The following is a 13,987-nucleotide window of genomic DNA, read 5'->3' on the forward strand; positions in this document are numbered from 1 at the left end:
AAGACAATATCCATGGGAAATCCCATCTAATATAACTTATGCTTAATGTTTTGATGCAGATGCATCACAAGGAAACACAATTTAAAGCTCAATAAGACAAAGCCAGGGTTATATTCTTTATATACTATTACAGGATTTCTTTTGAATATTTTGAAGAATGTTTTGAAGTCCTTACCAAACCAACCTAGGTTTATGAAATCACTGTTGCACTGTATTGTTGTGTTTCTGTAATCCGGTTATGAATGCACACTGACTGAAGCATATTTGGAAATGATTTGTCAGGTATAGTGTACTGGACAGTGTTGGGACGAGGCTCAGAGTTCGGTGCGATTAAGAGGGCCTACATGACCACGTTTGATGACCATGGAAATAATCCTGTGAAAGAGGTGGACCTGAACCTCAGATACATCTCCAGTCCTGATGGCATCGCCGTGGACTGGATCGGAGGGTGTGTGTCGTGCTTCTCTATACTTTACTTGAGCTCTGATGCAGATTCTTCAATGGGACAGTTCCAGAGAAAATAAACATCCCTTCTGCTATGCGTTTTGTCTTTTCCATCAGCCACATTTACTGGACAGATGCTGGGACTAATAGAATCGAAGTGTCAAAACTGGATGGACGTTACAGAAAGTGGTTGATTCACAGTGATCTTGATCAGCCAGCCGCTATTGTGGTCAATCCTGGTCTAGGGTAAGAATATGAATATGTATGAGATTTACTATAAAGTAATGACATTTTTAAATTTGTGATTTTTAGGTCTGGGAAAGTCATGGAAATTAAATAAATGCATCTTATAAAATAGTATTTTGGGTAGATATCGCTCATGTATTGAGCTTGTGTAGAGATTTGTGAGTAAAGAAAAAAAAAAAAAATTGAGATATATATATAATATATATATATTAGTTCTGTCAAATGATTAATTGTGATTAGTCACATCTAAAATAACAGTTTTTGTTTACATAATATATGTGTGTGAACTGTGTATATTTATTATGTTTATGTAAATACACACACATGCATGTATATATTTAATAAAAAATGTTGTTTATATATATCTTATATTATATTTAAATATGATATAAATTATATGAATATAAATATGTACATGTAAATATTTAAAAAATATATGCTGTATGAGTGTGTATTTATATTTGCATAATAAATATACACAATACACGCATATATTATGTAAACAAAAACTTTTATTGTAGATGCGATTAATCACGATTAATCGTTTGACAGCACTAATATATATATATATATATATATATACATTATATGATGTATAAAATAAAATACAATAAAATAAATACATCTAATATATATATATATATATATATATATTACATCTTAAGCACTAAATAAAATCTTGTCTAATAATCACACACCAATTGTAATATATGTGTGAAAATTCATTGATCATAAAATGTTGGATGCCCAAATCTTCAAAACTGCAGTTTTTGTCATTAATGATGATTATTTTGTGTGTGTATGTTATAGTCAGATGTTCTGGACCGACTGGGGCAGGAAGCCCAAGATTGAGACGGCGTGGATGGATGGGCAGCACAGACAGGTGCTGTTAGATGAAGATCTGGGCTGGCCCACTGGTTTAGCTTTAGACTACCTGAATGAAAACCGCATCTACTGGTGCGACTCCAAAGAAAACATCATTGAGTCGATGAAAGCGGACGGAACAGACCGTCAAATGATCATATCAGGAGGTGAGACGGCAGAGCATTACATCTGTGAAAACAGCTTTTGACTGGCCGATCGTGGTTCTCACGTTTGCTGTCATTGCAGACATCGGTCACCCCTACAGTCTGGATGTGTTCGAGGGACACGTGTACTGGACGACTAAAGAGAAGGGAGAAGTGTGGAAAAAAGATAAGTTCGGGAAAGGAGACAAGGTGAAGGTGTTGACCATAAACCCCTGGCTGACTCAAGTACGCATCTACCAGCAGCACCGACACAACCACTCGGGTGAGACACGGGATATGTTTATTACACCACTACCACATCTGAAATAGGTCATACAATTAATATTACCTGAGAAATTAACATGTAATGATCTGTAGTGTTTAAAACGTACGTGCATAGCTCAGTTGAATCCCTCTTTATCTGTTTGTTGTTTGGCTGTTTTGTTCATCTGCTTCTCCCATTTGCTCTTTTTACTTTCACTCTATAAAGACTAATACATTTAGATACAACAATAATGTCTCAGATATTTATTACAACATAAATTGAACATTCATGCAAATGATTATTACCTATTGCATTTGTCAAACTATTAAAATACATCGAATTAATCATAATACACAATGTTTCCATCTAACATGTATTTTGAGGTGCAGCTCGTCATATTAATGAAGTGTTTTCCCTAGTTGGCCGTCATGAAGATAATGAAAATATCTGGGCTGATATGTAAATTAATGTTGAAAATTAAATAAAAAAGACATGAAAACCTGAATATGGAAACATGATTAGAAGAACACTGTTAGATTATGATTATGACGCAGCAATGTTATTAAACAAGAAGCATCTAAAAAGGAATAGCTGCCTGAGGTTAAAGCTGAGTGACTTTATGCCCATAAACTAATGCACGTTCTATGACACATCCTATGATTTAAATTAGATAACTTAGATACATAACATCTTGTATCTGCACAAAAGGATGCAAATACCTGTGAACATTCAGTTACGTGCTAATTAACATATATATAGTGTTTTTGCATTTGTATTTATACCCAAGAGCAACTGTGTAAAAACACAGTTCCTCAGTTCTTTTTTACCGCGTTTCTTTTAGCTGAAGATAATTCCTGTAATAGTAATAGTAAACGACTGTTCGTATTCTCTTGCAGTGCTGAACCCCTGTCAGGGTGTCTGCAGTCACCTGTGTTTGCTGCGGCCGGGTGGATACACCTGTGCCTGTCCACAGGGCTCCACACTGCTCACCTTCAACAAGAATGAATGTGATGCCGGTAAGAGATGAACACACACCTACTGCTGTTAGTTTGAGATGAGCTGATTGGCTCCTTTGCATCCCATCAATACATTTCATAACATGCATGCATCTACTCCTGCATGATGCTTTCATTATTGTCATGTGATGTTTTGGCTTCAGAGCTCTGATATTGTGATGAAAGTGAGTGTTTGACTTGTGTTGTGATTGCATTGTGACTGTGTTGCATTGCCTCGCACTTGCAGCCATTGAGGCAGAGGTGTCCATGCCACTTGCATGCAGATGCATGAATGGAGGAACATGCTACACTGATGAGGGAGGCCTGCCGAAGTGCAAGTGAGTGTGAACGCTAGTGTAGAGCATCACAGCCGCCCCGCTGATAAGAGTTATTGAAAGGGCTCATATCATGAGGAATTTTCAATCATATTTTGTTATATGAGTTCTTAGAAAACTTGCTGCAAATTATAGACTGTATATACAACGCACTACATACAAGGAGTTACAGCTCTTTCATATGTATCGCCACCCTTTTTCAAGGGACTATAAGTAAATAGACAGTTGACTCACTTATACATTAAATGTAGAAGTTATTGCATTACATTAAACAGTTTTTAATAAATCCACATGAAGGTAATCCACACAAGGAAGGCTTGAAACACATCAACAAGACCGGACAAAGACGAACTGAACAGACTTGAACTTAACTACTGAGGCAAATGAGGATAATTAATAAAACACACCTGAACCAATAGACATAATTAAGGGAAGACAAAAACTAGATCAGAAACACGATGAGAGAAAGCAAACTAAAGATCCTTAAGGTGTGACAATATTCTTGTTCAACCGCTAGAATTAAAGCTTCAAGTCCGCACTTCAATTTCATCTTGACTGATTCATTTTAATTCTATTCTGGTGGCATACAGAGCCAAAACTGTGACAATTGTGTCAGTGTCCAAATATACATGGACCTGACTCTGTGTGTGGATAGATAGATAGATAGATAGATAGATAGATAGATAGATAGATAGATAGATAGATAGATAGATAGATAGATAGATAGATAGATAGATAGATAGATAGATAGATTTCAATTATAAACATAATCTGTCATATGCAAAACCTCTTTATTTAGTGATAATTGACTGATATTTAGTATGAAAATACATAATTTAATTTTTTTTATAATTCGATAAATATTGCAATTAAAAAAAACATTTCCATATGACTCCTGAACTTCTGCAACATATAAATGCAATAAATGCAATAGTCACAAATACAGTATGACTGCGTGAACACAAATGAAATTCATCATGAAAATCTAAAAATATGCAGTGAGTATCAGTTTGTAGAAAGAATAATTGTTGTCAAAGCTGTACTGTAGATTGTCTGTAACGGTTCAGTGTTTATGCTCCTCAGGTGTCCATACGGTTACTCGGGTAGTTTCTGTGAAATGGGGCGGTCTAGAGCTGCTCCTGCAGGAACAGGTAAACAAACCCTTCCTTGTTCATTAGTTAAACAACTCTTTCATCGTAAATACATTTACTCACGGTTTGTAACATGTGATGCTGTTATTTATCAACTCTAATTACTCTATCCGTCTTGTTACGCAAGTTAATTTCAAATGAATACTGAGACTGCACTTATCTGTCTTACATACTGTGTGTGTGTGTGTGTGTGTGTGTGTGTGTGTAGCTGTGACCGTCCTGTTAGCAGTGGTAATTATTCTGATCACTGGAGCTCTGGTTGTGGGAGTTTTCCTCAACTACAAGCGCACCGGCTCTCTCATCCCGTCAATGCCTAAACTACCCAGGTACAACACAAAAACTGCCTACAGTTCAGCTATATGAATTCATATTGTATGACTTCAGTTTAAGCAGCTAGTCTTCTTGTGCTTTTAGTGCATCAATGAATATATGAGTACACAGATATTATGAGAATAAAGTCGAAATGTTTCGAGAATAAAGTCAAAATACTTTGAGAATAAATATTATGAGAATAAAATCATAATACTATGAGAATAAAGTTGCAATACTTTGAGAATAAAGTCGAAATATTATGAGAATAAAGTCTAAATGTTTCGATGATTTAAAAAGTAGAAATGAAAGTTATAATATTTTGAGAGTGGGCCTTTATTGCGTATGCATATCTCCCAGATTGAAGTAGTTTCAGGCCACTGGGATTGATTGTTGCATCCGAGCGGTTGCATTATCTTACTGGGATGAGGAAGACTCACAGAAACAGCTTAATATTAAGAACATGATATTTATTAACAGACTGAACCGGAACAACTTTTTATCTTAACAAATCATATGTCTTACAATAATGTGTTTTTCAAGTTCTTTACTGATCCGGTCGCTATATTTATGTGAAACAATTCATTAAATTGAACTTTTCTTTGTGAAAATTCCATATATTGAGTTTGATTTGGTATGATTCTCATGTGCTGCTGCTGTTTGTCTGGTTCTCTCAGTCTGAGCAGCCTGGTGAAGTCGGCAGACACAGGGAACGGAGTGTCGTTTCATTCTGGGGACAATGTGACGATGGACCTGGAGCCTCAGACTCTGGGAGTGTCGTTCATCGACAGGGCCATGCAGCTGGTAAATGTGCTCTTTTGTCTCGATTTAACAGTAACCTCTGCCTCCTGGATTGTTAAGGGCACTCAGCACATTTTTCTTGACTTATCATTGAGGCGTAAAATCCCTGGTTGACCTTTTGGCCGCAGTGTTAATGTTACCTCTTTTGCAATAGTTTCTAATGGGATTCTGTCTATCATTAATCACAATGGTCTAATTAAGATGTTAAAAGTAGTGCTCCACTAATATGAGTTTTTCAAATGAGACAGTGGCAATAATTAAATGAACACTTACTCTATCATTCACAAGTTTGGGGTCAATAAAATGTGTTTTATTAGAAAATTATGCATTAATTTGATCAAAAGTGACAAAAAGTTTATAAAGTTATACATTTATAATTGTATAAATGCTGTTCTTTTGGACATTCTGTTCATCACAGTTTCCACCAAAATATGAATCAGCACAATATTGATAATAATGAAATGTTTCTTGAGCAGCAAATCTGCATATTAGAGTGATTCTTGAAGATCATGTGACACTGAAAACTGGTGGAATGATTCTGAAAATTCAGCGTTTGCATCACAAGAATAAATAAAATTTTAAAATATATTTACATAGAAAACAATTATTTAAAATTGCAATAATACTTTACAATATTACTGTTTTTATTGTATTTTTGATCACATAAATGTAGCCTCTGTGAGCAAAATAGCCATTTAGGAACAGTAAAAAAAAATCTTACCAACCCTACAATGTTTAATGGAAATCAGCTTAATGCCAAGTAAACAGTTATTTGTTAATAATCTAAGATTTCAGTCACCTCAATGATTTCATTCTAGCTAGCTAGCTGTGTGTTGAAGCATTGGTTTGTGTCTGATCTGGATTCTCTGGTTTTTATTATTAGGATGAGAATTTCGCAGACTCTGGCAGGCAGCCAATCACATTTGAGAATCCTCTGTACTCGACTGCAGCCGGCCCATCCAGTGATCCAGCTGTAATACACGCGACACAGGTATATTTCCTTCTCGAAAGCATTTCATAACCTTCTAGACATTGCTAACGGTATTAATCAAACATGTTCGACCTGAGCGGGTCTTATGCTGAGTGTTGTGTTTCTGTGCTTCATACAGGTCACTGTGAACGTCAGCGGTGACCAGGTGGAGAATAACTTCTCAAACCCTGTGTTTAATGCTCATGAACAGGCAGTGGAGGTGAAGAGCAGACCTGCAGAGCTAACAACCACAGAGGTGGGAACTTCTGAACATTTGTCCACAATTCAGTAATTATTTCTGTTGTTTCTCCATCATGCGTCCGTGTTTATTTTATTTTATTTTATTTTCTTGCAGGAGTCCAAATGGAGTTTCTTTAAAAGAAAACTGAAGCCAAGCACAACATTTGAAAACCCTACATATTCAGAGGTGAGTAGACCTGACTAAGCTAACATTAATTTATAACTTCACTTCTAAACAAAAGTAATATTGAGTGAAAGAAGAAACAGACAATTGTAGAAAGTCAAGCGATCAAGGAAACACAAGTATTATGTTTGCATTTTGTTTAAGCAAACTCATTTATCGAAAGTGATTTACAAATATTGGCAAAATATTAATAGTACACAATGCCAAGTTTATAGCATTGATCAAAATTAGTATATAAGTCAGAACAAATCTATATTTAATAGATACATATTGACAAAGGAGCACAACATATATATATATATATATATATATATATATATATATATATATATATATATATATATATATATATATATATATATATATATATATAGAAGTTGATTATACTCTTCAGAGTTGTTATCATTAGCTAAAATTAAAAACCATATAAAATTAAAAATTAATTATTTTAAATAAAGCTGGCTAAAATATGTTTTTTTATATACTGTTATAGCATTTATTCATATTTTAAATTTGTTTTCCATTTCATTTTAGGTTAGGTTTTGGAAATTTTGTAAAAAAAAAAAAATCTTTTTTTTTCAGATTCTATTCATCTGTATTTCAGTTTTTACCATAGTAATTTTAAATTCTCTTTTTATTAAAATTAAATAAACTAAAATTACTGAAACTTGGGAGTTAAAATGAAAACAGAAAATGTCATTTAAAAAAAAAAAACAGTTCTTATTCTAATAGCATATCAATAATACTAAAATAACACTGCTGATTTTATTTGACTTTGTCACTAAAATTTATCGTAATAAACCATCACCAGCATTTCCACAGGAGAAATGAAATGCATGTGGACAGGAATATTCCCATTGCTGTAAAGCATGTAAAAGTTATTTCCAGAATAAAGTTTTACCCAGAATACGGGTGTTAATGTGAGAATGCTGCGCATGTGTCAGATGCAGGATGAGCAGACGCGTGGAGCTGCAGACGCCAGCTCTTCATCACAGCCGTCTCCTTTCGTTCCTCCTCCCAAACCTCAAAAACGAGAGAAACTGAGCGCCTATTCACCGACGGAGGACACCTTTACAGACACGGCCAACCTGGTTAAAGAGGACAGTGAAATATGACCACCACACACGGGAAAATACAAAGAAAAACTCCCTTTGCACAGAATCTATTTTTATAAGCAGCCTGCATATGACAGAAATCAATTTAAGATTATTTTTGAAACACAAACAAAAAAAGTATAGATGAGAATAGATGAAATGTTTGTATAGCCTACAGAAAAGAGACTTTGCCTTCTGATACTTTGTATGCCAATTCATGTTGTATGATTCTTTTTTTTATTATTGTGAAGTCATATTTGTATATCTTTGCACTGATGCTGCTGAAGGAGAATGTTATGAATATTTTGTACATTTGTAAATTGAAAAGATTTTGTTTGATAATATCCTCTGGTCAGATGTTATTTTAGAAAAATTGATTATTACTTATTCCTGGAGATTCGCACAAACACACACACATATGCCAGCAATACTGAGTAAAAGTGCTTTGAGAGCCAGCTGAGACTTTGACATATGATCGGATTATTTGTAAAGGAATAGTTCACTCAAAAATTAAAAATCACCCTCAGGACATCCAAGATGTAGATGAGTTAGTTTCTTCATCAGAACAGATTTGGAGAAATGTAGCATTCCATCACTCGCTCACCAATGGCAGTGAAAGGGTGCCGTCAGAATGAGACTGCAAACAGCTGATAAAAACATCACAATAATCCACAACACTCCAGTCCATCGATTAACATCAAAAATTATCGAAAAGCTGTGTGTTTGTAAGAAACAAAGCCATCATTAGGGTGTTTTTAACTTTCCAGCTAAAATACCAGTTCACAATCCATAATAATTCTTCCTCCAGTGAAATATTTCATTTTTAGGTGAGCTATTCCTTTAAAGTTTTCACCACTGAGAAAACAGCGCATATGCATCACTATCGTACTTATACCTCAATTGTGGAGTGGCCAGATTCAAGAAAAAGAGCAAAAGCATCACATTATGTCTGAGATATCACTCATGTGCAGATCTACTGAGAGCTATTAAAGGAATAGTTTGCCCAATTTTTTTTTTTTAAATTGTAATTATTTACATTTATATGAAATTGTACAATAAATATAAGGAACTGACACCAAATTGCATGATAAAGATCTGCTTATTTTCTTCAAAATAACAGCATTTGGGTTTCAAATGACATCAGGATGAGGAAATAATTACAGAAATGGTGAACTACTCCAAATATGCCATGCAGAGAAAGGGACTCTCACTACAGAAAGTCTGAAAGTATGATAATGCAGTGACATATTCCACTATAAACACATTTTATTAGAAATAGAAGGCACACCACTCCTGTTTTAAATATTGAAATAATACTTGAAATTCCCCGGTTTATGTGCATGTGATTATCTCTGATGTCCCAGCAGCGTTTCAAGGGCTTTTCATACGTACTTTCCCTTCTGATGAAGTGCATGGGCTGTGAAGTCATTATATTTTAAATGATTTTGAATATTAAAAAATATGTATATTATGAATTTATTCATCTTGACATGTTGATTATGTTACTGTAGAAAGGAACTGGAAACAAATTAATGCTGCTGTGAAAAATCTAATAAATTTGTTTTATAAAAAATGGCTTTTTTGATGTACAACACACACACACACACACACACACACACACACACACACACACACACACACACACACACACACACACACACACACACACATATATATATATATATATATATATATATATATATATATATATATATATATATATAATTTAAAATTAAATGTGTGCATTTAGCAGATGCTTTTATCCAAAACAACTTACAGTGCATTCAAGCAATTTTTACCTATCATGTGTTCCCGGGGAATCAAACCCCCAACCTTGGGTTTGCGCTTGATAAGCAAAGCTCTACCAGTTGAGCTACAGGAACACTATATAGAGGTGATACTGGTTACAAAGAAGACTTGAAGAACTCTCTGAGCTTAGTGCTGATTGAGAGGATTGAAGAAATTGAGTGAGGAGTAATTGTGCAGAGTACAATGGTGTTTTTGTGTATTCAGAGTTGTTCACTGTGTTAAAGAGATGGATTATCATGCTAAACATGGCCGAAGTTTTAAAAAAATAATTTAGTAGAATCAGTGAGAATTTCTGTGCTGAAAATCTTACTTCCGGGTTGGTACACGTCTTGGCGGTTTTTTTTTTTTCTTCTTCTTTTTTTGATCGTGGATCTAATGACGTAGACAATAGCGGAACTCTTTATATGAGCATTTCTCCCGGAAAAGCGCGCCCGCGCACACTTTGGACAGGAGAGCAAGACCGCGCACATCAACGCGCTTCAAAATCGTCGCCAGCGCTGCATTGGATTTGTTGGAAAATGCCTCCAAATAAGTGAGCTTTTGGATGTGAGGGAAGGTTTACTGTGTTCAGCTTCCCCAAGAACCCACATGAACAGTGGATACAGTTTGTTTTTCTGGGGCAGCCACTGGAGTGTATCAAGTGGGTTTGTGTGTTCTGGTCATTTGAGTGACGAATGTTTTATAAACAAGGCCCAAGTCGACGCTGGATTTGCACATCATTCGCTATTAAAACAAGGAACCGTCCCTCTGATAAAAGACCCCATTCATGTAAGTACAATTGCATCAGATTTCTGTATTTCTTTTGGAAATCAGCACATAAGTGTAGATACTGTATGTTAATGGAAAAACACGAAACATCAGTATTATAGCTCCGCTCACGGCACGCCTCCAGGAGCTCGGTTTTTCCGGAAAGAATCGGAAAGTTGTATTTTTCTTTTACAAATATGATCAAACTAAAGAGTTTTTGGTTATATGAAGGATGCAGTTCTACTCTATAGGTACTCAAGATTAACATGAGATTAGGTGAAACTGTGTTTGTTATGTACCCTTTAATGTACATAACGTGATTATGTACATTAATGTGAGCTTAGGGTTTATTAATCAGACTAAATGAATGGAATATTCATATATTACATTTTGAAAGGTTTCTGTCCAGAACCTTCTTAAAGTCCTCCAGGACCGAGATGACAGCGTTCTTCACCAAACCCAACAGACATGAAAATATAAGAACATGCAAATCACACAATTTAGTTTTGAAACTGATTTGGAAAGATGTTGTATTGCATTAGTTGTTCACCAGTGGATGCTCTGCAGTGAATGGGTGCCGTCAGAATGAGAGTCCAAACAGCTGATAAAAGTAATCCAAAAGTGATCCATAGCACTCCAGACCAGTTAATGTCTTGAGAAGAGAAAAACTGCATGTTTGTAAGAAACAAATCTATCATTAAGACATTTTAACTTCATTTTAACTGTTGCTTACAAATAAAATATGAGTCCTCTCCATAAGATTGCTTTCTTCAGTTAAAAGATGTCACAGCCGAGATAAATTAAAAGAAACATATGCACAGATCAAAACAGTCCTAAACAGCTCTAAACAAATATTTTGGTGGATTTTGATGTGAGATAACAACAGAAAATTAACTTTTTTTTTTTTTACTGGAGGAAGCGTTATTATGGATTTTTGGATTTATAATTTATCCAGAAGCAACTGTTTCAAGTTAAAATGCCATAAACTTCTTTAAAATAATTAACAGCTTTGCACTTCACAAGATATTATTATTATTTATTATTTTTTTTAAAGGAGTCATACAGATTATTGTGATGCTTTTATCAGCTGTTTGGACTCTCGTTCTGACGGCACCCATTCACTGCAGAGCATACATTGGTGAACAAGTGATGCAAGGCTAAACTTCCAAAAATCTGTTTAGGGGCCGGTTGCATAAACTGTTTAGACTATTCTTAATTTTATTTCAATTTTTTCTTCGAGACTGGTCATTGCTATTTTAATTCAGTTCAGATTCAGAAGATTCAAAAAAGGTAGATTAGTTTTATTTGTATTGGGAAAGTAAGACTGATTACCCCTTGGCAACTTCTAGTTGGTCAAACTAGTTCTTAAGACAGTCTTAACATGGCGGCAAACTGGCCCCTAATGAAGAAACACACTCATCTACATCTTTGATGGCCTAAAAGTGACTAAACTGTCAGCAAATATTAATTTTGGACTGACTTATCCTTAAGGGCAAAGGTCACTGAAGTCTGCAAACATGTCAGGTGCGCATTATGAGAAAAGTCAGTCGTTCTGTAATAAATGATGCAGCTTTGGTATGAGAATGGCATTCGGCTGAAGATGCTCCTCCAGGTCAACTAAAAGCGCTTGTCCAAAGGGCTGCAGATTTATGAGTTGGTCTGAGGGCTGTGTGGTCGTCAAAGTGCCTGTATCTCGCCTTTATCTCTCGCTGTGCTTGACTCGAGCTGGCACCCTATCTGACTGTCCGTCTCACCTCTCTCCCCGGTCTCGCTGCGCACGCGCTCCAGCGCACTCTCGACGCTCGCGCTGTCGGTAACATTGAGCAGAAGCGTCTCGAGTCCGGGGGAGGCCGCCGCGCGCAGTCTGGAGGCACCAGGTTCCGGGAGACACGTGAAAACAAGACCGAAGCCGCTTTCGCAGACCAGACCGCGACGACGAGCGCCAGATCGGCCAGAGAACAGCAGCAGATCCGCGCAGAAGAGCACCTGCGGAAGGGATGGATGAAGAGGTCTTGGATAAACACCGACCTTTCCAGCTCTTGAAATAGGCTATATAAATAAATCATTAAACAGATAACTGAATACATCAATACATGCATGAATAAAATAAATATGTTTATATTTGTGGAGGAAATAAATGACTGAATGAATGAAATATATATATATATATATATATATATATATATATATATATATATATATATATATATATATATATATATATATATATATATATATATATATATATATATCAAAAATAATATATTTTTATTTGATCCCAAAAATCATTAGGATATTAAGTAAAGATCATGTTCCATGAATATATTTTGTAAAGTACCTACTGTAAATATATAAAAACTTAATTTTTGATTAGTAATATGCATTGCTAAGAACTTCATTTGGATGTTCTCAATATGGTGAATTTTTTTTTTTTTTTTTTTTTTGCACTCTCAGACTCCAGATTTTCAAATATCTCAGCCAATTATATCCTAATAAACCATACATACATGGAAAGCTTATTTCAGCAATCAAAATATTAAATTGTTCTTTTTCTTCTTCTTCTTTTTTTAATTGGCTCCCATGTTTACGTTCAACTAATTCACTTTAATGGCAATGAAAAGAACCTTGGCTATTCATTGACACTAAAGTGAATTTACTGAACCTACACCGAAAAGTGCTCATTTTAGAAGAAAATTTCACTTACACTATAGTTTACAAAAACACTGCACTGAGAAATCCAATGTTATTAACACAGAATAGAACTTGAAAAAATAGATTTACTATACATGTCCATAATTTAAGACTTTTTCTCTCATTTTTTTATTCCACATTTTTCTTACCTTTAAATACATACCTCGGTAAATGCAATTGTAACAGTTATTGTTATTACAATAATACTGTGACATTTGACCCCACTTTCATTAATTATTCAATAAATAATTGCAGAAATATTTGAACATTAATTAGTTTTTGTCAATTTATACATTTTTTGGTATTTATATACATTTATTTATAGATTTTATTTAGAATTTTATGTGAATGCTTTAAAATTGTTTTTTAACAATTCATTTATATATATATATATATTTATATATATATATATACACAAATTAAGTGGGTTTTTTATGTAGATATTTACGTATTTTATTTTATGTATTTAGGTGTTTTTTTCTCCAGCTGAATTTTAAGAGATGGTGTTCACATTCTCACCACATTCTCATACATTATTAACTTTTAAAGAAAATACAGGGAAGCAAAAGTTGTGACAACACTTTGAGAGAAAATGTTAGATTTGAATGTACCCTTGGCGTCCTCACTCAGACAGAAAGAGTGTGGCTGGCAGATTCCTATTTAGTAGTTAGCTCAAACGAGTTTGTCGTGCAACTGTGT

The 13,987-nt window shown here is 34.7% G+C and overlaps 1 protein-coding gene across 2 annotated transcripts in view; it reads left to right on the plus strand.

Moving 5' to 3' along the window:
• The window catches only part of lrp2a (low density lipoprotein receptor-related protein 2a), a 94,390-nt gene extending 85,339 nt beyond the window's left edge, over positions 1-9,051 (plus strand). For both annotated transcript variants that reach the window (XM_052565536.1, XM_052565537.1), the window contains 13 exons: positions 283-448; positions 562-690; positions 1,501-1,721; positions 1,801-1,980; positions 2,859-2,978; positions 3,205-3,295; positions 4,376-4,443; positions 4,652-4,769; positions 5,430-5,556; positions 6,437-6,544; positions 6,663-6,779; positions 6,879-6,950; positions 7,892-9,051. In XM_052565536.1, the coding sequence (XP_052421496.1) occupies positions 283-448; positions 562-690; positions 1,501-1,721; positions 1,801-1,980; positions 2,859-2,978; positions 3,205-3,295; positions 4,376-4,443; positions 4,652-4,769; positions 5,430-5,556; positions 6,437-6,544; positions 6,663-6,779; positions 6,879-6,950; positions 7,892-8,062 (1,688 nt within the window). In that variant the 3' untranslated portion in view covers positions 8,063-9,051. The remainder of the gene's footprint in view (positions 1-282; positions 449-561; positions 691-1,500; positions 1,722-1,800; positions 1,981-2,858; positions 2,979-3,204; positions 3,296-4,375; positions 4,444-4,651; positions 4,770-5,429; positions 5,557-6,436; positions 6,545-6,662; positions 6,780-6,878; positions 6,951-7,891) is intronic.
• The last annotated feature ends 4,936 nt before the right edge of the window (positions 9,052-13,987 follow it).

The sequence above is a fragment of the Carassius gibelio genome, chromosome B9 (assembly GCF_023724105.1).
Source record: "Carassius gibelio isolate Cgi1373 ecotype wild population from Czech Republic chromosome B9, carGib1.2-hapl.c, whole genome shotgun sequence".
NCBI classification, from domain to species: domain Eukaryota; kingdom Metazoa; phylum Chordata; class Actinopteri; order Cypriniformes; family Cyprinidae; genus Carassius; species Carassius gibelio.